The sequence below is a fragment of the Pollicipes pollicipes genome, unplaced genomic scaffold (genome assembly GCF_011947565.3).
Source record: "Pollicipes pollicipes isolate AB1234 unplaced genomic scaffold, Ppol_2.1 Scaffold_5724;HRSCAF=6776_pilon_pilon_pilon, whole genome shotgun sequence".
Taxonomy (NCBI): domain Eukaryota; kingdom Metazoa; phylum Arthropoda; class Thecostraca; order Pollicipedomorpha; family Pollicipedidae; genus Pollicipes; species Pollicipes pollicipes.
The window spans coordinates 6367296-6391748 of record NW_023596746.1 but is presented as its reverse complement, the minus strand read 5'-3'; the positions used below and the strand labels follow the sequence as shown (position 1 = coordinate 6391748).

Genomic DNA, 24453 nt, shown 5'->3' with positions numbered 1-24453 from the left:
TCCAAATTCGCGAACCCTTCGGCGCCTTGAGTGTCAAGCTTTTTACACGTACTTTGATTTCTATTCCTATTTCTCGCATTCAAAATATGGCAGCCGGACAACTACGGCGGGTATGCGACGTTTCCGGGCGCATACTGAACATTGCTAAACACTGCTAAAAACATGTTTTTATTATTTTGATTTTGGTTTTGATGTTGATCGCGCTGTTGCCCCATTTGGGAATCATCATTAGAGCAATGATGGGAGAAAGTAAGATGTTACAATGACCTTTCTGACTTGATTTGAAAGATAAGAAAGCACATTTCAACAGCATAAAGCTTTGGTGGGAGGCACAGGTAAATCTAATGTGGCGTCGGCAGTTTATTTGAACTCATGATTTGTTTCATGGCAATCTGAAAAAGTAAAGGACAGGCTCAGCATGTAAGTGCAAACCATACCTGGGCATCCGCTTCACATGCTTGTCTAGGCCACTTGTTTAATGGAATACCTCTCTTCATGTATCTGTGTCTAAGGTGCATGATCTGGGATGCAGCATAGGAATCTATCAGAGGTTAGTACTGTTTATGATCCAAGGCATTTGTGAAAATTCAGAATTTGGACCTTTTGTCAAGGATTTGGACAGGGTTGAACCAGTAGAGAAATGTATGTAGTCATAAATGAGGTTTTAATCTTGGTACCTGCTTGCCTTTATTCATCACTGATGACTGTTTTGTGCTGATCTCAATAAAATAGGCTTTCTTCACCTAAAATTTTATGTTGCTAGGCCTTTGTAGCTGTGGTTACATTTGTAAGCTAAATGTTGTCAATAATACCCCATTTTTCAGGTCATAAGGCGTGTTCAAGCATGCACACCCGGCTGTTCACATACACCAACACCATTTGCTTAAAACCACAGGGCATGGTAAGATTTACAACATTGCAGAGACTGTTTTTATCTCTTCCCTCTGCTCCAAGACAATTTTGCAAGTCATGTGAGCTGATAGAAGAAAGAGATGCTGATGCAGACATTTTGGAGCTAAAAATAATTAATCATTTGTACCCATGCTATATTCAGCCAGCTCATAGGCATGCCAGCTTAGATGCTGAGAAAACTAAGGAAAATTGGTCACCAGATGCCACAGTTGACCCAAGTGCCATCTTCAGCAAAAGCATCCAGATGTTGGCATCACCTGACAAGCAAGGCACCCATGGCTCATCCCTGATACTGCACACTGCCCTGGAGCAGCTTCAGTGCTCCTCTTATTCACCATGGCAGCAGGAACTGCTGCTGGTGTCAGCCGCCCTGAACGCCCGCGGCCCGGCCCGCACCGTCCTGCATCCGACGGTCGCTGCCGCCCTCACAAACATCGGCTCGGACGACTCCACACGCGCCGTGCTGCGACCGCTGTACGTGGCCGGCCTGACGCGACTGCGGCCGCCGGCTGCCATCTGGCGGGCAATACAGCGCCGGCTGGCCGAACGGGCCGCACTGCTGTCCAGCGCCGACCTGGTGGCGCTCAGCTCCGCCTCGTTCCGCTGCGGCGCCGCCGTCTCCAGCGGCCGGCTGCGCGTCCGCCTGCTGGACGCCGCCTCCCGGCTGGCGGCCGACGGCGGCCACACCGGCTCGCTGGTGGCGCTGCTCAAGGCGCTGCGGCTGGCGCGCGTCTCAGCCGCGCCGCTGCTCGCCGCGTTGCGGCAGTTTGTGGCGTGGCGCGGCACGCGACTGGCGCTGCCGGCCGCCGCGCACCTGGCGGCCTGCCTGTGCGCGCCGCCGCTGCGCGACACGCCACTGCTGGTCGCGCTGGAGGCGGTCCTGCGCCGCCGCCTGGAGGAGCCGGCGGTGAGCTCCGCCGTGCCCGACGGCCGGCCCAAGGACGTGGCGCGCCTGCTGTACGCCTTCAGCCACCTGGGCCACACGCCGGAGCCGGCCTCGCTGCGGCTGGTGGAGCAGCACATGCAGCGCTGGCCGCCGCTGGAGGTGCCACTGCCGCTGGTGGACACGCTGCTCTCGCTCGCCACGCTCGGACACTACCCAGAGACGCTGCTGCGGCGGGTGCTCACCGACGAGGTGGCGCTCAAGCTGGCAGGTACGGCGACCGTGTGTTGGCTGTGTCAGAGGTGGTTGAGGAACACGTGTGCAACGATTGCCCCACTGTGTAACATGGAACCTTTAAAGGGTAACCACCAGTCATCCATCCTCCGTGCTGAGTCCAGCAAGTCGGCTGTCGGTGCACAGTCTGCTACCACGTTCGTGAACTGCATTACTGAGAAGCTGTTGCCACTACTGTGATTTAACATCATTAACATCAGCACGCTCATCGCGATTACCACCATTCACCACGCGTACCACCTCCTCGAGAGCTAGGCGTTCTCTCCGTCGCTGCCATGAGCGGACCGTGGCGCCCTCCGTCGGCAGAAGCCGGCCGCAGCCGTCAGCTAAGCCGTCTGGCCCTGCTGCGTCTGGCCGCCTCGCTGGAGACCGAGCTGCGCCTGCCGAGCCTGGAGGCGGCGCTGCGACCCGAGTCGCTGCCGGCGCCGGACCTGCGGCGCGAGCTGGCGCACCGGCCGGGGCTGGCGACGCTGCTCGAGCGGCTGCGGCTCGCCCGGCCGCACCGGTGCGTCCACCTCGGCCACCCGGTGCCGCACGTGAACGTGGCCAGCGTGCTGGTGGACGGCGCCGGCGAGCGCGAGTGTGTGGAGCTGGTGGACGGCCACCTGCTGCTTAGGCCGCCGCCGGACGGGCCGGACGGGCGGCTCGGCCGCGGCCCTGACAGCGCCGTCGGACTGCTGCGGCTGAAGGCGCGCCTCGCGCAGAGACTCGGCTACCGTGTCCTCTGGGAGGCCGACCTGAACGCGTCTGGCACGTGAGGGGCAGTGCTGGTGCTGTCGCTGCCCATAACAGTAATTGTTTTTTGAACGACGAATTTCAGGGACGCAAATAATCAATGCTGTTGACGTGTCCTTAAAACTCAACAAAGGATTTCAGGGAACATTTCAGTGCTGTCAAGAGAAATATCTGAAGCTGACGTTTTCAACCAGGGAATTTCTTCTCATTTGTAGTAATATGTTATTGGCATGTGCTATGAAAGGCAGAAACTTTATTACACTCGCCACGTTTGCAATGTGCAGTCATGAACTGTTAATTGAATGGTGGCGAATAGGGCTGTGACTTTGTACTTCTCAGTTGGAATATGTGTGTGCGTGCGTGGGGGGGGAGAAGGGGGGGGGGGGGGTACGCACTGAGATACCCAGTTGACTCAATGACGTTCTGTAACTGCAATGGTGGCGCCACTGTCGTCAACGCTGATGCTTGGCGAAAATTGTTTGATGCGTCATAAGTCTGCAATATATGTTTGCAGGGAGCTTACGTTTCTGGTGGCTTGTGGATTAGGTCACCGATCAGAACATAAAGTAACGCGGTTCAGTCGGACCACGAGAGTTCAAGACAACTCGGATGAAGTGATGTCCTGTGCGACGTACGTGACGGCTACACCTCGCTAGACCCATTCCGTTCTGCGCATTATGGTCGGGAACCTGCACGTTGGTGGACTGGCATCACGTCTTACAAAGGACTGGACGCGGTGTAGACGAAGTTGGCGACCCTCCCACCGTGCCGCTTGGTGCCAATGAATGAAACATTGCCCCCACCTGCCGCTGGTCGTGGTGATTGGGACCTGGAGATGACGCTGGTTACGATTTCCAATGAGGCATTGAGTGCCCCGCATGTGTTCATCTCAAAACTGCACTGTTCCAGCCATGTAAGTTTGGTGGCATTTTCATACACAACGCGCATAACCGCCATATCTGCGATGAAGCTACCATAGCACAGGCACGTTGACGTGCCGTGTATCGCACGTTTTCTACTAAATGGTTCCAAGCAGCCCAGCAGACCGTGGGCGGATGGGCAGTAATAGTGTAACCTTGAGGTCTCCTGCGCTCGTTTTGTGAATGCTTAGGCATAGTAATCGTCTTGGCTGTTCCCAGTTCGTTAGGACCGCTTTCACGCGTTATTAGAAGTTGATGTGTTCGTGCCCGACGATCATACTCATGACCTACCCACCCGCGTGCCTGCAGTGATCACTTCTGTTGAATTAAAGTTCGTGTGAGATCGATAACGCAAGCATAGTGTGAGATCGGCTCATATTGGGTGGCAATGCGCTCGGCTTTGATTCGTACCACGGTCTCGAGCAGCTGGCCGACTCTGTTTATCTCTCCATCCCCCCCCCCCCCCCACACACACACTTACAAGATATTGTGCGGCGAAAACTAGTGACATCCGAACACTCGCTATGACTTATTCCGCTGCGATAACGTGGACATTGATACGAACCGCACGACCCTGCAATGCCCTTGACGCCCAATGCGATGACGAGGACGACAGTCACCAGCGTTGGCGCCTGTGGGCGGCTAAAGACCCGACCGTTCATGGGCTGAGCCTCCGCGCCGCCGTGGCCGACCTTTCATGGGCTGGGCCTTCGCGCTGCCGTGGCCGACCTTTCATGGGCTGAGCCTCCGCGCCGCCGTGGCCGACCTTTCATGGGCTGAGCCTCCGCGCCGCCGTGGCCGATCTTTCATGGGCTGAGCCTCCGCGCCGCCGTGGCCGACCTTTCATGGGCTGAGCCTCCGCGCCGCCGTGGCCGGCCGTTCATGGGCTGAGCCTCCGCGCCGCCGTGGCCGACCTTTCATGGGCTGAGCCTCCGCGCCGCCGTGGCCGGCCGGCTGACAGCTCCCGGCACCGGGCGGACTGAGGCGGTCACGCCCCGAGCCGTGAGTGTCTGTGCGGAGCGGCTCGTGCGACTGGAGCCGACGGCCGCCGCTGCCTCCTCCCGCCACATCGCAGCTCCCGGTCACGCCTGAGTCAGCCATAAGTCGATCAAGCTCGAGCCCCGCTCAAATGGTCCGTGGTTGGCGCGCGCGCGCTGACACGCTTGCATTGCTCGCAGCAAATGACAGGCAAACCGCGGCGCCTTTTTGAAATGCGGTGCCTTGCGGGATGGTCTTGCAATTGGTACCGCGGCAAGAGGAAAATGCTTCCGTCGACATTGCATGACCACTTCGAACCATTCTGGTACTAACGCTTACTCTGGCACTCAACAGCGTACTCTGCGGCTGCCGTGCGCTCCGTTGCAACCGATCGGCCTTATTTGCGACGACCCTTCCTTGAGCGACCCCGACTCTTGTGCTTTCTTGATCGCGACCTCTTGCCGCCGCTACGCTTACCGCGCTTAGACTTGTGGCGGCGTGACTTGTGCCTGCGCTTGCTGCTGCGCGATCTGCTTTTAGAGCGCTTGTGACGCTTTTTTGACTTCGCACGTCTGCTCTTACTGCGGTGCTTCCGGCTCTTATGTTTGGCGCGTTTGGCTTTCTTGCGCCTGTCCTTCGAACTGTGGCGTTTAGCGCCTTTGGCCTTCCTGCGCTTGTCTTTTGAGCTATGGCGTTTCCGATGCTTGGAAGAGCGTTTGCTGCTCTTTGATCGATGGGACCGCCCACGGCTCCTGCTCGATGAGCGGGACTTAGACGATCTGCTTCTTGAGCTCTTGCTGCGTTTGGAGCGTTTTGAAGATTTTGATGACTTACTTCTTGAGCTCTTGCTGCGTTTGGAGTGTTTTGAAGATTTCGGTGACTTACTTCTTGAGTTCTTGCTGCGTTTGGAGCGTTTTGAAGACTTCGATGACTTACTTCTCGAGCTCTTGCTGCGTTTGGAGCTTTTTGAAGACTTTGATGACTTGCTTCTCGAGCTCTTGCTTCGTTTTGAGCTTTTTGAAGACTTCGATGACTTACTTCTTGAACTTTTGCTGCCTTTGGAGCTTTTTAAAGCGCTGGACTTGTTCTTGTGACCCTTTGATCGATGAGATTTGCTCCGGTTCCCTTTCGACGAGCGCGTCTTTGACGATGACTTGCTTCCCGAACCGTGGCTGTCCTTGGATCGGGCTGAATGCTCTTTGTTTTTGCTACGTGATCTTTCCTTACGAGATGCGTGCTTTCCTTTAGATTTGTGATCTGCGTGTTTGCCATCCTTTGAGCTGGACGATTTTGACTTTGCATGACCAGATGTGTCACGCTTCCGAGATTTTCTTTGGTGTTTGTCTTTCCGTGATTCATGCTCCCCTTTGGTACGTGAATCGTCAGACTTCCCTGTTTTACGTTCTGCACTACGCTTTGCTCTATGATGTTTGTCAGTACGTTTTTCGGAATGACGACCCTTCTTTCCCGAATCACTTTTGTGGTCTTCTGCCTTAGGAGACTTTGATTTGTCTTTCCGTTCATGTGAAGCCTTTCCATCGGCATGCGTCTTATCCGCGTGAGTCTTTTTGCGTTTTTTCTTTTCTCCATGCTCTCCATCGCCGCTACTCTCCGTACGCTGTTTTTTCTTTTGGGGGTCATGCTTCCTTTTCCGGGCAGACTTGTCATGTTTGTCATCAGACTTCTTGCTTTCATCCTGCTCTTTGGATTTTTTGTGTTTTCCTTTCTTTTTGTGCCCAGACTCTTTGTCACTGCCCTTCACGTCATGTTTTCCACTCTTTCGTTTTTTCTCTGAACGGTCATTTTTATCCTTATCTTTATTGTCGCTGGTCTCATGACCTGACTTCGAATGCTTCTTATCATCGTCCATTTTCTTATTTTTCTTGTGTTTCTTTTTATCCAGCTTGTCATGCTCACTGGTCTTATGCTGACCTTTTAGATGATCGCTCTCTTTGTCTTTTTTACCCTTCCGTTTGTGTTTGTCCAGATCGCCGTCTGACTTACGTTTTCCACTCGCATCGTGATCACCATCAGGCTTATCTTTATCTCCCTTTCGGTTCTTATGCTTCAAGCTGGAGGTGCTATCCTTGTGGGCATCCGTTCCCTTCTCGCCTTTAGCGTTCGTCTTCGAGGAACTGTGCATCGGGTCACGCCCTTGGTGGCGCTCCTCGCCGGTCTGTCCACGGCTCGCTCGCCGCTGGTGCTGTCCACCTGCATCATCATCGTCATCACCACCGCCACCGCCACCGCCACCGCCGCCGCCACCGCCGCCACCGCCGCCGTCATCGTCGTCACCGTCGTCAGCCGAGTCCGACCTTCCTCGACTGAACAGTCCACCAACGAAGTCGGCGGCCCCGCCGGCGGCGTCGGCCACTCCGTCTCCAACCATTTGACCAAAGTGTTCGACACCCCCGCCGAGACTCCAGTCCCCGGCGTCGTCGTCATCGTCATCGGCTCCACCGTCTCTGTCAGCTTCATCTGACCAGTCGTCGTCGCCGCCGGGGTCCCTACCATCGTCGCCGTTTCTGGCGTTGGCGCTGCCCGCCGATCTCCTCCGGAAAAACCTGCCAACCCTTCCGAAGAAGCCTCCGCCGTCGCCGTCCCCGTCATCTCCCTCTTCATCTTCGTCGTAATCCTGCTCGTCTTCGGAAGTCTCGACTGAGGACCAGTCTTGATCGCTGGGAGTGTCGCTGCCCTCTTCGTCTACGCTGGGAGTGTCGCTGCCCTCTTCGTCTACGCTGGGAGTATCACTACCCTCTTCGTCTACGCTGGGAGTGTCGCTGTCCTCTTCGTCTCCCACCCCGTCACCATCGTCACCGACACTGGCCGCCTCCGGGCTACCCTGCCACCCAACTTCTGTCGACGCGGGGGTGACGGTGGCGCTCGGTCCCAGGATGGTCGTCACCCCGTCCCCCAGAGGCTCGGGGCGCTCCGGGCGCCCCTGCCCCTCGCTCCCCAGACCGCCGTCCAGAGAGCTGACGTGCGGGCTGTCGCTGTCCGGGGTGTCGTCCTCCAGACGGTGGCCGTCCAGAGCGTCACCGTCGGTGAAGGTGCCGTCCAGACTGTCACCGTCTGGAGTGTCACCGTTGGTGAAGGTGCCGTCCAGACTGTAGCCGTCTGGGGCGTCACCGTCGGTGAAAGTGCCGTCCAGACTGTCGCCGTCTAGGGCGTCACCATCGGTAGAGGTGCCGCTGTCCGAGCTGTCCGAGTCGGTAGGCGAGGCGTCGCTGTTGTCGACGTACAGGAGGTCGGAGAGCTGGTCGTGGGCGCTCGTCAGATCGGTGTCGCTCTCCATCGAGTCCAATACTTGGCCGGCCACCAGATCTTCCTGCAGCAGACTTTCAACGTCCTAAAAAGATGACACAGCGGTTCAATTTCTTGGCAGAAGCTTCAGAGGTGGTGGTGCGCAACATGCATCGAACGCATCGGTAATCTTATGTAATTTATGCACGACGCGTTTTTCCTGACAGTTATATTGGATGACGTGTTTGCATAATTCGTGTATTAATATTAACCGATTAATGATTCGATAATCTGTACAAGCTTTCCCTCCCAAAACGCCCAGATCACCTACAGCCAAGCTATAACTGATAATGCTATCGGTTTCCTTCACTATTCTACGAACTTCCGAGGGCGGGTCCCTGGTTGCCAGTGATGTATGCTGCCTCTCTCGTAAACCGTGGGATTTTCTGCATGCTTCATGTCTAAAACAGTTAATTGCACGCGCTGAGGTGGGCGGAGGCCAACCAAAACCTTAAAGGTTTTCCCGGAAAGGCTTCAGAACGGTGCAGCGTAGCCACGCCAAATTTTGCATAGCAGCTGTAGACAGATGATTAGGGGATCGTTTGATATCCAAACTGTAGATGTGCCTTGTAAGATCGGTGGCATACGGCAGGTCAGTCATGCCATGAATTTAGCGAAGACAATTGCTAGGAAATTGTTCAAAATGATGCAACAGCGGAGGGCTAGACGAAGTCATGCATCTCTGAAATACTTTCGTAGGCAACACAATTATTGAATGAACATATCTCACTGGCCTAGGGTCAGGTGAAAAGGTCAGACTAAATTCAAGACTAGCCTGCTTCATTACTCCAGAGTTTGCTGTGTGGGGTAGTTTCTGGTGCTCATTTCGAATTTATTGATAACAGGAACCGCATTATACATATTTCATGGGCCTCCTAAAGGTCACAATGGGTGACTAACCTAACATGACCTGGGTCAACACTTTGCTTTTAGAAACATAATGCATTAAATGAACACCGCTGGTATTTTGCTTAGAACATGTATCTGGGTTCTGGGGAAACTTTGGACACCAATCTGGAGTTCGATCGTGTTTGACCTTATTTGACCGGAAGGCCATGACCTAGGAACCCCAAATTTTGACACAAATGAGTTTACATACAGTTCGACACGCCCTGTGAATTTGGTGTCTCTAGCTCTCTTAATTTCTGAGATCTCAGGGGGTCAATTGACTCCCACCCTCCCAAGCGAAGGGTATCCAACCGGCCACCCGGGCGCGTGTTGCACGTATCGTGCACGTCATCATCTGCCATGACTGACAGGTCCCAATGTAGCATTTTTAGCTGCGACCACGTCAACCTACGAGGAACGGGATCACATTTTTTTAGCAAGACATGCCCGTACACTTACGGCTAGTGACCATAGTCCACCTGCCCTTTACCATTCACTGGGGACCGGTGTGCGGCGAACAGCATTGCATTCCTCCTCCAGTGTCAAACGCCCCACTCTCGGCCCCCCATCTTAACGTCGTTCATTCGTCTGGCATTTTGGCTCGTGACGCAACATTGCAGACGTCGAACATGTCTCCACATTCCACAAAATGCCGCAGCACGACATCGGGGTTTGACAATGATTTATTACAAACCCGCTCCGGTCACAAGCATATCGACCAAAAACCCGAACACGCGCGCAACGCTTTTCGAGGGGCTCAGGCTCCACTCCACGGCAGCGCGCTCACACAATGGAGGAACCGAGGGCAAAACGCCATGTGTCTATCCCAGCCGCCAAAAAAACCCGGAAAAACTAGGAACAACATCGGCTGGAGTGGACTGGCACGTGACAAACACCCGCTGATGCGGATAGTGGACATGCTATTATAGGCACTATGCCTTACAGCGTGAACCTTTCATTTCCTTTTTTTGCTACTTCTCTTTTTAGACTTCATGCTCGTCACCTTAGCTTTGCCTTTGGAAGGCCACCGTGCGTTTTTCGACTTTCGGACGGTCCCGGGAATGCTTCGCTGCTTTCCTCGAAGAACGGTTGCAGAGGCTCTTCTCGGACTGTGTGTCCACTTGCTCTCGTTACTTCAGCTGCATTTCGGGCTGACATTGTTAGTCTTTATCTTCTCGGTGTTCGTTTCTCGGAAATGGTTTACGCGTGGTCAGACTTCTTCGGATTGGTCTTCGCACTGGATTCCCCCGTACTAGCCTTGCTGGACAAGAGCTTCTTGAACCAAATCTCTTAGAATCACTTTTCGTTGTACCATGGTTCCTTGGGCTAGCTTTCTTGTGACTAGACTTTCTTTGAGTAGACGCCTGAGCACTGGACATCTTGGAGCACATGTCTTTGAATTATATTTCATTGGAGTGGATGTTTTTGTACAAGATGTCGTAGGACTAGCCACATCCTCAGGCGCGCTCGTACCACCTGAGGTCATTACTGTCGCATCCGCCTCTTCCGTGGGCTCCTCGCCGTCCACGACGGAGACACCAGGACGCGGAAGTCGCCTTCATAAAGGTCTTGGGTGTGTGACGTTCTTACTCTGCATCCTCTCGCATGATATCTACGTCATCCTAAAACGGTTTGAAGTGGTCTAGTGATCTACGGCAAGCAATGTTTTCAAAACGGAAGTGTTTCAAACAATTTGATGTGAATCATTTGAAGATCTTGCTGCAAGCATAAGACATGATGGAACAATCTCACTTATAGCCATCGGCACACTTTTAAATGGAAAAGACGGCTCTAGACAACACAGTTCGACTGTTACATGGGTAATGGAATGGAAGGATATGAATAGCATTATTATGGCGGCACGAATGCCTGGGATCCTTGAAATAGTCTGCACGACGCAGTCTGCGCATCTTCACGGACGTGTAGCTCAGGTTCAGGTGTTAAGAAGAGCAGGGCTGTGAACTGCAGTAAATGATCTTCAACATGGGTATTTCTGTTCAAAACGCCATACAAATGTGGAGAACTCCCTTTAAAATTTTCTAAACTTTCAAAGAGATATTCCAACAGTTTTCTCCAGACACATCAAGGGTCTTATGGTCAAGCTGAAAGCGAAAATTGTCAATCGATTGGGTGTTCGAGGTCCATTTAGATTTGACAGCTTGTTGGCATATTTGAAAATGGCAGCTTTTGGACATTTGCTTGTCCGTTCAAGAAAAAATAATACAAATACTTTTTGGCACGCCCAATTTCCAAGCCCTTAGATACCACGAGCTCACTTTGCTTCCAACCAATGAACCAAAGGAAGCGATCTGCGTAGGCATGCAACCCTGCACGAACCATCTGATTCTCTTCATTGAAACACTCCGTGCAGACATGTTTTCCCTCGTAAAGATACGCACACGAAGCAAATCCCCTGGCCCGAACTGTGCAGCGCCATGCGATCGAAGCGCAGACCCCTCTGAACTAAGGCGTTCACCTCTGGTTTTTCCGCGTAGGTGCCGAACAGGTAGCCGGGGGCAGAGAGCATCGGGTTACCCCAGCGGTAAGCCGTGTCTATCGACGTCTGGATGTACCGGCCCAGGATGACTATCATCACCTGCAGCACAGGTACAAGGGCCTGCACCAGCACAGCAGCGGTGTACCGGCCCAGGATGACGATCACCACCTGCAGCACAGGTACAAGAGCCTGCACCAGCACAGCAGCGGTGTACCGGCCCAGGATGACGATCATCACCTGCAGCACAGGTACAAGAGCCTGCACCAGCACAGCAGCGGTGTACCGGCCCAGGATGACGATCACCACCTGCAGCACAGGTACAAGAGCCTGCACCAGCACGGCAGCCGCGCTCACCGGCGGGGCTCGGTGAGCGGCCGCACAGCCAGCCGATGCTGAAGGCGCTCAGACGCGTTTACTCAAAGCTGCGTGCTCGAGAAGAATGTGTGAAATGCGTGGGACGAGGGTTCCGGCGGCGCCCAGGGCTATCAGGCGCATGGCACAGGCACGGCCGCCTCGACATTAAGGATGGAACATTCGTAAGTTGTGGTAAGTTTCCCATACGAACGATGGAGAATATTGACGTGCAATAAAAGCGCGTGCTTTCGCTTCCACGGCCATGACTAGCGGTTCTGAACTCACGATTATTGTTGCAGCTGGATCAAACAAGTCTTAATATGAACCCGGTTCAAGTCCATCCCACTCGTTATTTCGTCTACTCACTATCGATGCGGTTATTTTATTGGTCATTCATGCGTCGGTTCTTGACCTACATGGGGCCGCATCCGTACGCATGTCAGAAGAGGCCACAACATCAATGATTATGGACAGGACCCGCCTGAGTCGCGTTTCGCCCGATTTCGAATGTCATCCTGTCAATAGCAGCACCTACAAGAGCTGTACCGCCCGAGCCGCTGGCGCTCGTGGCGAGATGCGGCGCAGCGACTGACCTGCGTCACGACCACGCAGATGAAGAGCACGGCCGCGGAGCGACTGACCTGCGCCGCGGCCACGCAGATGAAGAGCACGGCTGCGGAGTGACTGACCTGCGCCGCGGCCACGCAGATGAAGAGCACGGCGGCGGAGCGACTGACCTGCGCCGCGGCCACGCAGATGAAGAGCACGGCGGCGGAGTGACTGACCTGCGCCGCGGCCACGCAGATGAAGAGCACGGCGGCGGAGCGACTGACCTGGGCCGCGGCCACGCAGATGAAGAGCACGGCGGCGGAGCGCATGGTGAGGCGGGCGGTGCGACCGATCCGCTCGGCGCAGCCCACCTGGTTGAAGGAGTGCCACTGCAACAGCTTCAGGGTCTGGGCCTCGTCGCGGCCATCCAGTCGCAGTACTGCCGGTGGCGACGGCACACGAATGCACACGCGGGCGGAACAACCAAAACGGACGGGGCATCCTCATCTGGTCTGGGCTGGTGGACGTAAAAACGTGAGCATTCTTGCATCCGACATTTGCACTTCCTGTTAGAGGAACAGGTTTTCTACCTAGCTACACATACCGTGCCAACATTGTTTCACATATCTCAAATACGTCTCAAAAACAGCATCATCTACCACAGATCACTTCCATCCAGCCGCGTACTACACCGACAGCGGAGGCACGGCAGAAGTTTCACAAATGTCCCACATTGGTCGAGGTTGCCGCTCTCTGCCGTGGAGATGTTGTCTTGAGTCCACACCATGCGGCCGCGCCACGGCGGCGCGCCGAGGTGGCGGAGCACTGCGGCCGGAAAGCTCTGCGCCCTCACGCCCCGCGCCTCCAGCAGGGTCCGCATCGTCTCCACGGCGACGTCTCGCTCCGGGCTGCTCTGGTCGGTGTCCGGTGGCGCGGCCGGCGGCGGAGGCGGCGCGGCGCCGTGACCACCGCCCGCGCCGCCGCGCAGGAACGCGTCGAACGTGGCGCGCCGACCCTGCACAGTCCGACGACCCCGGCGCATCATGGCCTCCGGCGGACTGGGGGTGGCAGGGGCGCGTCTGTTGTATTCAGGCGCCCCACGCTGCTGGTGGGCCGCTCCCAATGCTGACTTGAGCCCCTCCTTGCTATTCTGAACCCTCGCCCCTACCCCAAAAAGGGAATGTTGGGCAAATGAATACAGCAAGTGTGGGTGCCGCAGGTACACTAGGTAGCTGCATGTATCGCTAGCAATATCACCGTCATCATTACACATCATTATACGACCACGTCGGCACGACTGGAATGTCATTCTTCAACACCAAAACAATTCAGGAGCCGACAAATTTTTTAAGTAAAATTTTCCCATTGGGATCGTAAACCAAGGTGACCGAGATCGGGGAAAAGTGGACTTTGTTGGTAGGTTAGGTGAACTTGATTGACAATGCCCCTCCCCCTCAACAGATTTCAGAAAGTGAACGCCTGGATGTGAGGGATCAGGAAATGTCACTGAGTACACAATAACATGGACACTATTTGACATCAGTTATTGGAGCGTGAAAAACAATCGGCCAACGATCAGAATCTGATCATTTAAATCAATCTGATCAATCAATCTGTCATCTGGCGACAGGCTTAAAAAGCATCCAGTAACTAAGTACAGCTACCAGCAATTTGCTATAAACGTCCACATGGAGCACAAACGGCACAAACACATTCGGAAAATTTAGCACTAAAGCTATCCTAGTGGAGTGGCGACGATCTAACCCATGCTGCCGTCCAAAGGTAAAACCCCATATGTACATTTTTGGCCGTTATGCGTTTTTATGTCGTCTGATTCGTCTACTCATGCTGAATTTGGTGATTAAAACCATGAATTCAGATCTTCACCAGCTTTTAGCCCATTCTTGTACCTAAAAGCTTGTGCAAACTTCAACTTTTGGTTTGAATATCTGAATTCAGCATATGAAGACGAATCAGATGACATAAAAAACGCAAAATGGCCAGAAATTAACATATGGGGTTTTTACCTTTGGACGGCAGCATGGTTGTCAAGATTGAAAGCCCATTCGCCACACGCGCCAAGTGACGCTGCGCACAAAAACTACACCAGTTTTGAGACTGCTGTGGGACTGGAAGACTGAAATGCCCTGGAAAAGAGCCTTTGGCTATCAAAAAGTACAGTTTCTTCATCACATCGAACAAACATGACACGAACAAATGACATATGACACAACATGAACTTCATATTCCACCTCCACAGCCATAACCACGATTTCAGGAACACTTCTATATCACTCCTCATAGCAACGAACTCCCGATATCGATAAACATTAACTTTGTCCGCTCTGTTGGCCTCTCCGCTCCGTGCGCCTACCGGCTCTGTGGGTATCCTCGCTCTGTGAGTCTCCCGCTGTGGATGACCGACTTCCGCCACCGCCACAAGCCCTTCCCAGACAGCGTGCCGCATGGCCAAGAGCACAGCTGGACCCGAGTACCAGCATTTCCTGGATCTAGCTTCTCATCGTAAAGGCAGCCAAGCTCCACATAGAGATCGCGCCAGTTTCTTGAAAACCGAGATTGTGGTTCAAGCTTTTTCAGCGTCTCGGGGGCATGACTCTACCCACCCGTCCTTTCTCTATACGTGCCCATGTTCAGATCATCCCCTACCCAGAACGCGGGCTGTCTCGATTAGTGCGGAGCGCCGGTCGCATACTTTGACGTGCGAGGAAGCTACCATACGTTTTGCACCTGTCCGAAGGACAAACCTAGCCATTACTCTGGTTCATCTTAAACTTGCCTCTATCTGTAAAGGTGATCTAATCCGCAACACGGAAAATTCGTGCCATGGGAAACACAAGAGTTATTTTGTATTCATATTTTTCAGACGCTACGATACGCGGCAAAAGGCATACGGCCCTTGACGTGGAAGCTTCATTTGCACAGATCTCGAGGCCGGCTGACACATAAGAAGGAAAGCCTTCTTGTCTCTAGCTATTGCTTTTGAGTCATTTGTTTTCTACACGGTTTTGATATAACGCTTGTTTTGTAGGCGTGAAACGCTGCCAGGCTGCTAACAATTTCCGTGGAATCTCCATGGAGATGGGGCTTTGATTTTACCATTTTCTTGACATGCACAACCATACGGTTAATGTTACCATTGCCCGACATTGGAAGGACGGCTGCCCCCCTCCCCCCCGACCCCCTACCTATGTTGCCTTCATCCGCCGCCTCTGACTGCAAGGATCTGCTGAGAGAGACCGCCTAGGATCAAACAGTGGGAAAGCTATTCGCTAGACTGTTATTATCATGCTGAACATCTCACATCCTGTTGTCTGCCACTTCGCTACAGGCCGTCCCGGAACCTGATGCTGGCGGTTTCTGGCCTGCCCGGGTGGCCCCTGCGGCTACCCCGGCTCTCCCCCGCTTGCAGCACCATTGAACTGCCTAACCAGAGGACGGTCGCACGGTGGATGCGGTAACATTACATGCCCGCTGGCACGTCGTAACAGAAACTTCAACGAGAAAGAACACAGCAGAGCTAGCGACGAACGAAGCCCGCTGAACACTGAAAACGAATAGAAGACAACTCGCTTCCAGTTGGTCTACATCTCAAGTGCGCACGACTCCACAAAAACCACAGTCCTGACTCCGCCCGGCGGGCAGCCACTTGAGGATTGGCCGGTACTTCCGAGGCCGATGGACGAGGGCCCGCACAGCCAACTGAGAGAACAGCGGGCCCGGCGGTGAGCTCGGTAGGCGGGACGCACGGGCCCTCCCCTAGCGGGCTACTTGTGGCGGGTGGTGGTGTGGTGTCTCGGTGTTTCGGCGAGGCGTTCACCGTGTACGGCGGAGAGGTCGCCGACGGCGTTGTGTGCCACGTCAATGAGACGTGTCGCTACCAGCGCGAACACCCTCCTCCCCACACTATTTGCTACCCGCTGCTGGTGTGGAGTGGACGGCACACGCATGGCCCGCCAGAGGAGACCGACGAGCGCCCGGCCGCCGTCTGGCGTCGTTAGTATGAAGTTCTATCCTACCTCACATATTTTTTGTGTTGCCCTGATATGATGCCACTATCAGTGATCATGCCACCGAATCGGCAGCGCGTTCGCAGCAGGCCAGCCAAAGTCGTTCCCCTCCTTCCTAATTACCCTGTTCAAAGTTATCTAGGGTTCAGCAGACATGGGCGTAGTTGGTGAATATTTCTTTTCTCCAGACTACCCGGCTGAGAAAACCTGAAACGCGGAGCATAAACAGAGAGTTCTAAAATGTGAAACGCGTGGAGTTTGCTTGTCATCTTTTGTTAAGACGAACCATACGCAAAAAAAGCAGGCTGACGAGAACGACGGCACCTCTTTCAAGTGATCTGGTGATGGAACAAGTTAGGACAATCAGCGTGTTTGGAAAGCTTATGTCCCATCGTAAAAATTGCCAGGAATAAGGCAAAAATCCCTTTTCGGAGCGGCCAGTGTGAAGTTGAGTAGCTCAAAAACGGTGTTTCGTGGCTAAAAAACGGTGTTCCGTACCTCAAGACGGCGGCCCATATTACGGACACCTTTCTGGTAGCGGGTCCAACGACACTGGATGACAATCATTCGTTAACCGGCGAAGCACGTGACTGGAATTAGTTTGACATCAACGCCGAAGCCTGGGGAAGCCCTTGGTTGGCAGATACGGTCCTCTAGCAACACTGAATTGGGATTGAAGCAACTGATTACTGCTTGCAGAGGCCACTGCGGGAGCAGTGGACCTAGCTATGAAACATTCAAACGCGTCTCAAAACATAACTTAAATGACGTTTCACAATGCGCATGCGCCAGTGGAGCCCGCAGCTCGTCATAGCAGTTTCACTAAAATTTCGTCGACACACACTCACTGAACCGCTGTGTTCAGACCATGGGACTCTCAAACTATTGCTGTCAGTGTGTGACCCTTTCTTGAAGAGGCCATGCAACAGTCTTTGTTATGCTGCAACCACCGCAACCTTTACCTTGTGCCAGATAAGGACTTTGAGTAAAAAGGCAGCATCGCGCGTTCGCTACGGAGGGGAAGGCCACTCCACAGGTCCGGGGAGAGAGGTGCCGAGGGAAGCACACGAGGATCGTTGCACAATTTCAAGCACCTTTTCGGTAGAATGTGTCGCTGTTATAGGCAGCCTGCTGTCGGAGAATTTGCCCGAGGAGGGACCAGACTTTTTGGATCGGACGTATACATTAAATTGGATGAAAAATTGGTCAACCGACCGACACGCAGATGAGTGCAAGGTTAACGCATGGTTATAAAGCGGATCTCTCTGGCAAAAAAGTGTTCTCTGCGCTGACGAGTGAGACGACAAAGCAGCGGGATAAGAATGTCTTAAGTGAGCCCTGACCATCCAACCTCCATCTACCACCTGTTTAACGGTCCGGGGAAAGTCAGGAATAGTAAAGTGTATGCAAAAATATCATTTTCAGAACACTGTCAATCCCAGCTGTCAGTCCTCAAGGCCGTTGAAAGGGATATACGACTCAAACACGACTAGAAAAACTCGCACACCTGACTAAAAGGTGCTTGGGAATGGGGTTACCCAAGGCATGTACAGGTGATGGCTGGAATAACTTGAACTGCACGTCATGTAGGGAAGCGGCATGGACTCACATGATAGGGTGCATCGGGGTATGACGGCGGATGATTTACGCGACTGAGGTGGAGTCTTACGACGAGTGTGACTCCGTGAGCGGCCCTCTTCTGGGAGGCCATAAAATAAGTCGCTTTAAGGGTAAGTCACAGTGCATGCATGCCAACGACAAGGGAAGAGCCCTGAAAGAAGTCAACAGCGTGTGATCCCGCAAACAGAGACCTGCAAGACCAACTGACCAAAGACAAACAAGCAAGAAATTTCAGGGTTTGATTAACGACCACAGACTGACACCTGTGGTGACTGAGGAACCAACAGCCCTTGGTGACCCGAACAGAGGTCCTGCAGGGATACGATGTGAAAGGGTTTGATTGAGAACCCAGAACTCCACACGTGTGGTGACTGAGGAATCCAGAACGCTCGGCGACGAACGCTCATAAAGTAAGTCGCTTTAAGGGGAAGTCACAGTACATGCATGCTAACGACAAGGGAAGAGCCCTGTAAGAAGTCAACAGCGTGTGACCCTGCAAAAAGAGACCTGCAAGACCAACCTAATGGCTGCAAAAGATTTCAGGGTTTGCTTAACGACCCCAGAGCTTCACACCTGTGGTGACTGAGGAATAAACAACCCTTGGTGACTCGAACAGAGGTCCTGCAGGGATACGATATGAAAGGGCTTCATTGAGGGCCCTAGAACTCTACACGTGTGGCGACTGAGGAATCAAGAACGCTCGGCGACCCAAACAGGGGTCCTGCAGGGATACGATATGAAAGGGCTTGATTGAGGACCCTAGAACTCCACACGTGTGGTGACTGAGGAATCAAGAACGCTCGGCGACCCAAACAGGGGTCCTGCAGGGATACGATATGAAAGGGCTTGATTGAGGACCCTAGAACTCCACACGTGTGGTGACTGAGGAATCAAGAACACTAGGTGACCCAAACAGGGGTCCTGCAGGGATGGGATGCTGACACGGTGCCGGTACCGGCACACGGCGAGGGGACCAAGGATGAAGGATACTACAGTGTTGCCCAGGTCGAGGTCCTCGGGGCATGTTCGGGCTCAGCGGCGGCTGCTCGGGCCCAGATTACCGTACGTGTTTACACGGACGGTAATGCCGTGTTTACCGTGAGACGGTCCGTGTTTGCCGTGTTTACGCCGTCGCAACAGGCATGCCACGGGTAACGCAGGATAGCGAGACCGACTGCTGCCATCCGGGCCGAGGGCACGGGTGCAGATGGGCATGCCCTAACTACAACCACTACAACAACTATAACTGCGGTGACTGTCGCACCGAGCCAGTGAAATTATTGACATCAGTACAGTAACAATGATCGAAAGTGCAGGAGCGGCAGCCAATTTGCACTCAGCATTAAATGCGCAACCCTCATCAAGCAAACGCAACAGCATATAATTTGCAATGTTTTCGTTGTGCAGCAAAATGTGTCGTAGCTGTGATATTTAATATATGTATATAACGTGGTCTTTTCCTAATATCATATGCACTTACTCGTGGAGCATCGCTGACACGTTTTTGAAGACAGCTTTGTATCTGTCAAACTGAGACAGGTAGTCGATCGAGTATATTTTTGACTTCTTCACCCAGTCTGCGCTCTTCTTTGGCTGAAAGAACATTGTGACCGACTCGCAAGGCGCGCCTGAAAAACAACACGGAGCATTAAAGTGCGCGTTGGTTGCGCTCCCACACGCGCCAGCTGCTTTGAGACGCTGCTGAACAACAGCTTCCGCAGGAGTTATGTGTTTGTTTGGACGGTGAATGGATTTGGTTGGGCCGGCGACCCTTCCGCCGACTTAGGAGTTACCATAACCCATTAACAGAATAGTACTGAGCCCTGATTGGTAAGCTGTCCCACACAGGACTGTTCGGCTCTTGTGGTGACCGTTTAAACGTTACAGCAGCGTGCTATCGCCGTGAGTCTTGCGGTTACCGACGTCGACTGCTAGAAAGCCGAGACGAACGCACCGATGGAGTCCTGGCGGCAGCAGCTGAACGGTGCCCAGCGCGGGAGGAACTCGCCGTTTGCCTGCATGTAGCGGCTGAAACCCAGCGCGCCAGCGTACGGAAACCGTGAGCAGCGGTAGCATGCAGCCACGCACAAATTACAAAACAGAGAGCATCTGACACCTCACATGCGACACGGGGTTTGCTTTCACGCGGTGCCAAACTCGGCTATTGTTCGCCAGTCGTAGCAGCTGGAAGATCTCACATGTTTTTGAGCTGAGGAATTCACCTGTCCGCTAACGGGGAGAGCTAACCTGTCCACCAGTTGGTCAGCTCACCTGTTTGCCAGCTGTTGGAGCTCACCTGCTCGCCAGCTGGGGAAGCTAACCTGTCCACCAGTTGGTCAGCTCACCTGTCTGCCAGCTGTTGGAACTCACCTGTTCGCCAGCTGGGGAAGCTAGCCTGTCCACCAGTTGGTCAGCTCACCTGTCTGCCAGCTGTTGGAGCTCACCTATTCGCCAGCTGGGGAAGCTAACCTGTCCATCAGTTGGTCAGCTCACCTGTCTGCCAGGTGAGAGAGCTCACATGTCCGCCAGCTGGGGAAGCTAACCTGTCCACTAGCTGGTCAGCTCACCTGTCTGTTAGCTGAGAGAGATAAACCGTCTGCCAGCTGGGGAGCTAACCTGTCCACCAGTTGGTCATCTCACCTGTTTGCCAGCTGGCTGATGGGAACTGTATTGCCGACGTCCACCCAGCTGACCTTGAACCAATCGGAGACGGACGTGGCTCCGCAGCACTGGTGCTCGATCTGCAGCCGGTTTATGTACTCGCGCATCGAGGCGTCGATCTGTTGTAAAGGCATGACGACGCATCCCTCATCTTTACACACTCATGACACGATCATGGCATGATCATGACACGAGACAATGCCAACCAACGTCGCCACCGCCATGGAGGAAGCAGCGACCACTTGCCAAGCCAGCGCACCGAAAAGACCCGAGCTTGAAAAAGTCACCTTGTACTTCTTCATGGCGTGCTTGAAGCCGAGCGAGATGGCGTGCATCACCAGGCTCTGGTGGGCTGTAAGGACGATGATAGCGGCCACGCTGAGCGGGATCAGGGCACAGCCGGCCAGCAGCCAGTAGAACAGCACCGAGTGGAACCGCTCCCTGCGGCGCCCAGGCGTCGCATCATGCTCCAACACGCGTACCGGGCCGCAGTGAGCGCAAGGGAGCAGCCAAACACTAGCTCGAGGTGAGACCCTTGCTATTTCCACTCAGCTCGGCACACCATGCGACGAGAGAAGCCTTTGTTGTCTGAGTCTAGTGGCGTAACCAAGGTGTGTGTGTGGGGGGGGGGGGTCATTTTGGGGACATGTCCCCTCCCATTCTGGAGGTGGTGGGACCCCAGGGGGCCCCGTCAGTACTTTTGATAGCTTTTGACAGCAGGCCCAGTACTTTTTGGCACTTTAAGACGCCCGTGGGACTTCTACAACAAGACAACGGACCCATCAGGTCCCACGATACTGCAAAGTTGGACTCCGAGCACAACAAAATTCCCAAATTCAAAATCGGATGCCTTATTGACGAAGTGTGGCTCTGCTGGTTGAAACGACCCTAAATGCCCCGATTTGGCCCTCTGCTGGGCGAAATCTCAGGACCGTTTGTCTTAGTCGTTCAGTTTTTCAGGTGAGACACCTTGAAATCTTCTAGCACACAGCGTTAGGGCAATCGACATTTCCAAGATCAGTAGAATGCCATAATTACGCCGTTTTTCTTTCGTGAACAATTCAAGTATTTAATTGGCGAACAGTTGTTGTTGCTCACCTGGTTTCGTAAAAAGCGCTGTCGAAGCATATTTTTGCGCCGATGAGATGAAAGACGAGAAATAGCAAGGACACACAAAACAGAAGTTTAAATAAGGAGCTCGTATTGTAGAAGACAAGGAAGTCACTGATTGACGCCACTTCTTGTTTCATGACGAGACCCATGGCGCCTGTCGCATGGCACACAAGTACGATGGTGATGTTTAGAAAGAACAAGACGATTCCTGCACGACACCGGCACGTCTCCGTCATCTTTATCTTGAGACATTGCATGTCGCCTCTTCAACTTCTTCTTGAGGTGGTGGCCCTTATCCACAACTTGCACTAAGGTGATATAGCCAACAGCTTGCTACACATAATGCAGCATGAAACAACCATCATCGCTGAACAAACTCGGCAATGCACTGCCCCATCTTCAAGCAGACTTTCTTCAATCATTTGTCACAAAATGCTGGAGAAATTCTCTTGTTACAATCATCAAAGGTGGAAAGTGATGTAATGTTTGTGCATCAGCACGGTGTGCAAATACACATAAATGCATTATCTATATCTCGCTCCCTAAGGCCGGGAAATCCAATACGGCTATCAGGCTGCTTGATTCTACAACTATGCGACATCAATGATTCCGTCCTAACGGCCCAGCTGCTGGAACCTATAGCTTGCTATGCTTTAAAACCCACGCTGATAACGCGGGAAGCAGAGGCTCGGCAGGCACAAGGTCAGTATGTCTCACTCGATTGCGCCGCACCGAAGATCATCCCTGAAAGCTAGGGCCTTGCGCAAAAGTGCTTACCGTCTTCATTGCTCTATGCCCTTGCACTCAAGGCCCTATAACAAACTGCACTGCTCTACGTTCTAGTGCTCAACAAAACAGCTTGCACCGCTCTACATTCTAGTGCTCTACTGTCCTGGTTCTACACGTTGTCCGAGGGCAGTGCCCCGAGTGGTGACGAAAGCATATTACCTTGAAAGCATGGATCAAAACAATTCCGGGTCAGCTGATGATTGGTCCTCCATTCCGGAAATACCTTCTGAAGCGGGTGGCGAGCAAATGAAGGCTACTAAATCAGCGATGTGGGGGGCTACTGATAAATGCTGGTAGATGTCATCAAATCAAAAGCGGTCTTTGAGGCCTAAGATTGCTGTACTGCCTTGCTGAGAATGTATGCTGCCATGATCATCCATTGTTTGCCATCTCACAATGATTCGTTTTATATCAATCAAGGGCGCAACCAGAGCTTTGGTAAGGGAAAGGGACAGGGTTGACAAAAGACCCCTGATAGTAAAATGTCCCCCAAAAAGGATCACTGGATATGACCAATTTAGTAATGACGGCATGTTTCTACACACACACACGCATATATATATATATATATATATATATATATATATATATATGTTGCATTTTTCTACTTTCTATAACTGAAACATAGGCTGAAATAATTGTGCATTAAATGACTGCATGAAATACTTCGCCGACGCCCATTTTACAATGACACGGAAACTTGATCAGAGTTTTTAATCTGGGTGGTAAAAAGAGAGCAAGGATTTCTTGTTTGTAGACCGAAAATCAAAGCGGGTCAACAATTTGTATTAATATGGGCAAACCGTGTTTGCCTGGATATGTTCAACATTCAGTCAGAATCGATTAGTGGAACGAATTATGTAATGCAATTTTGAGCGTGCGCGCTCACGTATCTCAACTACAAAACCTCGACGTCAGACGTTGCAGTCTCCTTAGGCCGCGAAGCGTCGGCCCCGCGGTTGACCCGAGACCGTGGCCAACAGGTGGACGAAATTGATAACGCATTTGAAAGAAATATCTTTGAACGCTTTCAGACACCAGATCGTACATTTGGAGATATTGCGGGCGTATATTTCACCTGCGAAATTTTTAAACTGATGACAATAACGTATTGCTCTTTGCAGCACCGCGAATGGTACTTGGATCTGGTGATGGAACTGGAAGAGAAAGCCGCCAACATGTTCCATACGGCTCTAAACAACTAATCAAGTAGTGAAAAGAATAGGAAGAGCATTAACAAAATATGGGCTTGATGGGTAACGGATAATCTCCGCAATTTTTAGGTAGAATGTTGGAAGAAGTAAAAACGGCTAGAGCGCGTGGGGGGATGGGTGGTGAGAGGCGCGAACATGTGCGATCGGAACACGGATTCTTAACGCTGCCTTACACAGATGAGCATTTGCCTTGGAAAATCAAATACATTGTTTAGAAATCAGAACTGCGCGTACGCAAAGATTGGAAAAACGACAAGAAGCTTAAAATGTCTCTGTTGAAATCCACCATCTCAAAGACTAAGTGCCCGGGTGACGACAGATGCCATTTATGCAGTTCTGGGTTGCAAGGGGTTTGCACGCAACAAAACGTGGTTTACGAAATCAAGTGGAAAATGTGTGAAAAACATGAGAGGGACATGGTCTATGACGGGCAGTCCATGCGCCCTATTCGTTTGAGATAAGATGAACACCCGCGAGACGCTAAAAACAAAACAAGGAATACTCCTTTCGGTGACCATTTTTTGGGGGGCAAAACATGCTCAGGATGAAATCGAGGGAAGCATGGACCCTATGCCTCCTTAAGAGCTTAAAGTCATGTACAGAACACAGGACCCCCAAGACAAGAAAATAAGTAATATTTTCTTATAAAAAGTCGGCGACCAAATCTTAACATACAGGGCTCATTATGGCCAATTATTCGAACGTGATATGTGCC

At 52.7% G+C, this 24453-nt stretch overlaps 3 protein-coding genes across 3 annotated transcripts; all 3 read right to left on the bottom strand.

The window, feature by feature from the left end:
• Positions 1-4846: 4846 nt before the first annotated feature.
• Positions 4847-6911, bottom strand: LOC119103619 (arginine/serine-rich protein PNISR). Its single transcript, XM_037227215.1, has one exon. The coding sequence runs from the start codon at positions 6863-6865 to the stop codon at positions 5120-5122; it is 1746 nt and encodes a 581-aa protein (XP_037083110.1). The 5' UTR covers positions 6866-6911; the 3' UTR covers positions 4847-5119.
• On the bottom strand, positions 6870-12585 carry LOC119102377 (clumping factor A). The gene is made up of 4 exons (XM_037225747.1): positions 12550-12585; positions 11390-11509; positions 6988-8071; positions 6870-6925 (listed from the first exon to the last, which is right to left on the bottom strand). The coding sequence occupies exons 2-4, from the start codon at positions 11504-11506 to the stop codon at positions 6870-6872; spliced, it is 1257 nt and encodes a 418-aa protein (XP_037081642.1). The 5' UTR covers positions 11507-11509; positions 12550-12585.
• Positions 12586-12713: 128 nt separating this feature from the next.
• On the bottom strand, positions 12714-22628 carry LOC119102376 (photoreceptor outer segment membrane glycoprotein 2). Its single transcript, XM_037225746.1, has 8 exons — positions 21721-22628; positions 20910-21063; positions 20602-20741; positions 19916-19989; positions 19442-19589; positions 13290-13371; positions 13098-13226; positions 12714-12752 (listed from the first exon to the last, which is right to left on the bottom strand). The coding sequence occupies exons 1-8, from the start codon at positions 21990-21992 to the stop codon at positions 12714-12716; spliced, it is 1038 nt and encodes a 345-aa protein (XP_037081641.1). The 5' UTR covers positions 21993-22628.
• Between the last annotated feature and the right edge of the window lie 1825 nt (positions 22629-24453).

What these genes read in the sequence shown, in the direction of transcription:
- LOC119102376 (XM_037225746.1), bottom strand. Translation starts at nt 21,992, where the DNA reads ATGCAATGTCTCAAGATAAAGATGACGGAGACGTGCCGGTGTCGTGCA. An exon ending in AGCGCTTTTTACGAAACCAG is followed by an intron (nt 21,064 to 21,720) that starts GTGAGCAACAAC and finishes TGGGCGCCGCAG; the next exon opens with GGAGCGGTTCCACTCGGTGC. An exon ending in CTGCCGCCAGGACTCCATCG is followed by an intron (nt 19,590 to 19,915) that starts GTGCGTTCGTCT and finishes GTTGTTTTTCAG; the next exon opens with GCGCGCCTTGCGAGTCGGTC.
- LOC119103619 (XM_037227215.1), bottom strand. Translation starts at nt 6,865, where the DNA reads ATGCACAGTTCCTCGAAGACGAACGCTAAAGGCGAGAAGGGAACGGAT.
- LOC119102377 (XM_037225747.1), bottom strand. Translation starts at nt 11,506, where the DNA reads ATGATAGTCATCCTGGGCCGGTACATCCAGACGTCGATAGACACGGCT. An exon ending in CCTACGCGGAAAAACCAGAG is followed by an intron (nt 8,072 to 11,389) that starts GTGAACGCCTTA and finishes TCATCTTTTTAG; the next exon opens with GACGTTGAAAGTCTGCTGCA. An exon ending in TGACGGCGGCGGTGGCGGCG is followed by an intron (nt 6,926 to 6,987) that starts GTGGCGGCGGCG and finishes GCAGGTGGACAG; the next exon opens with CACCAGCGGCGAGCGAGCCG.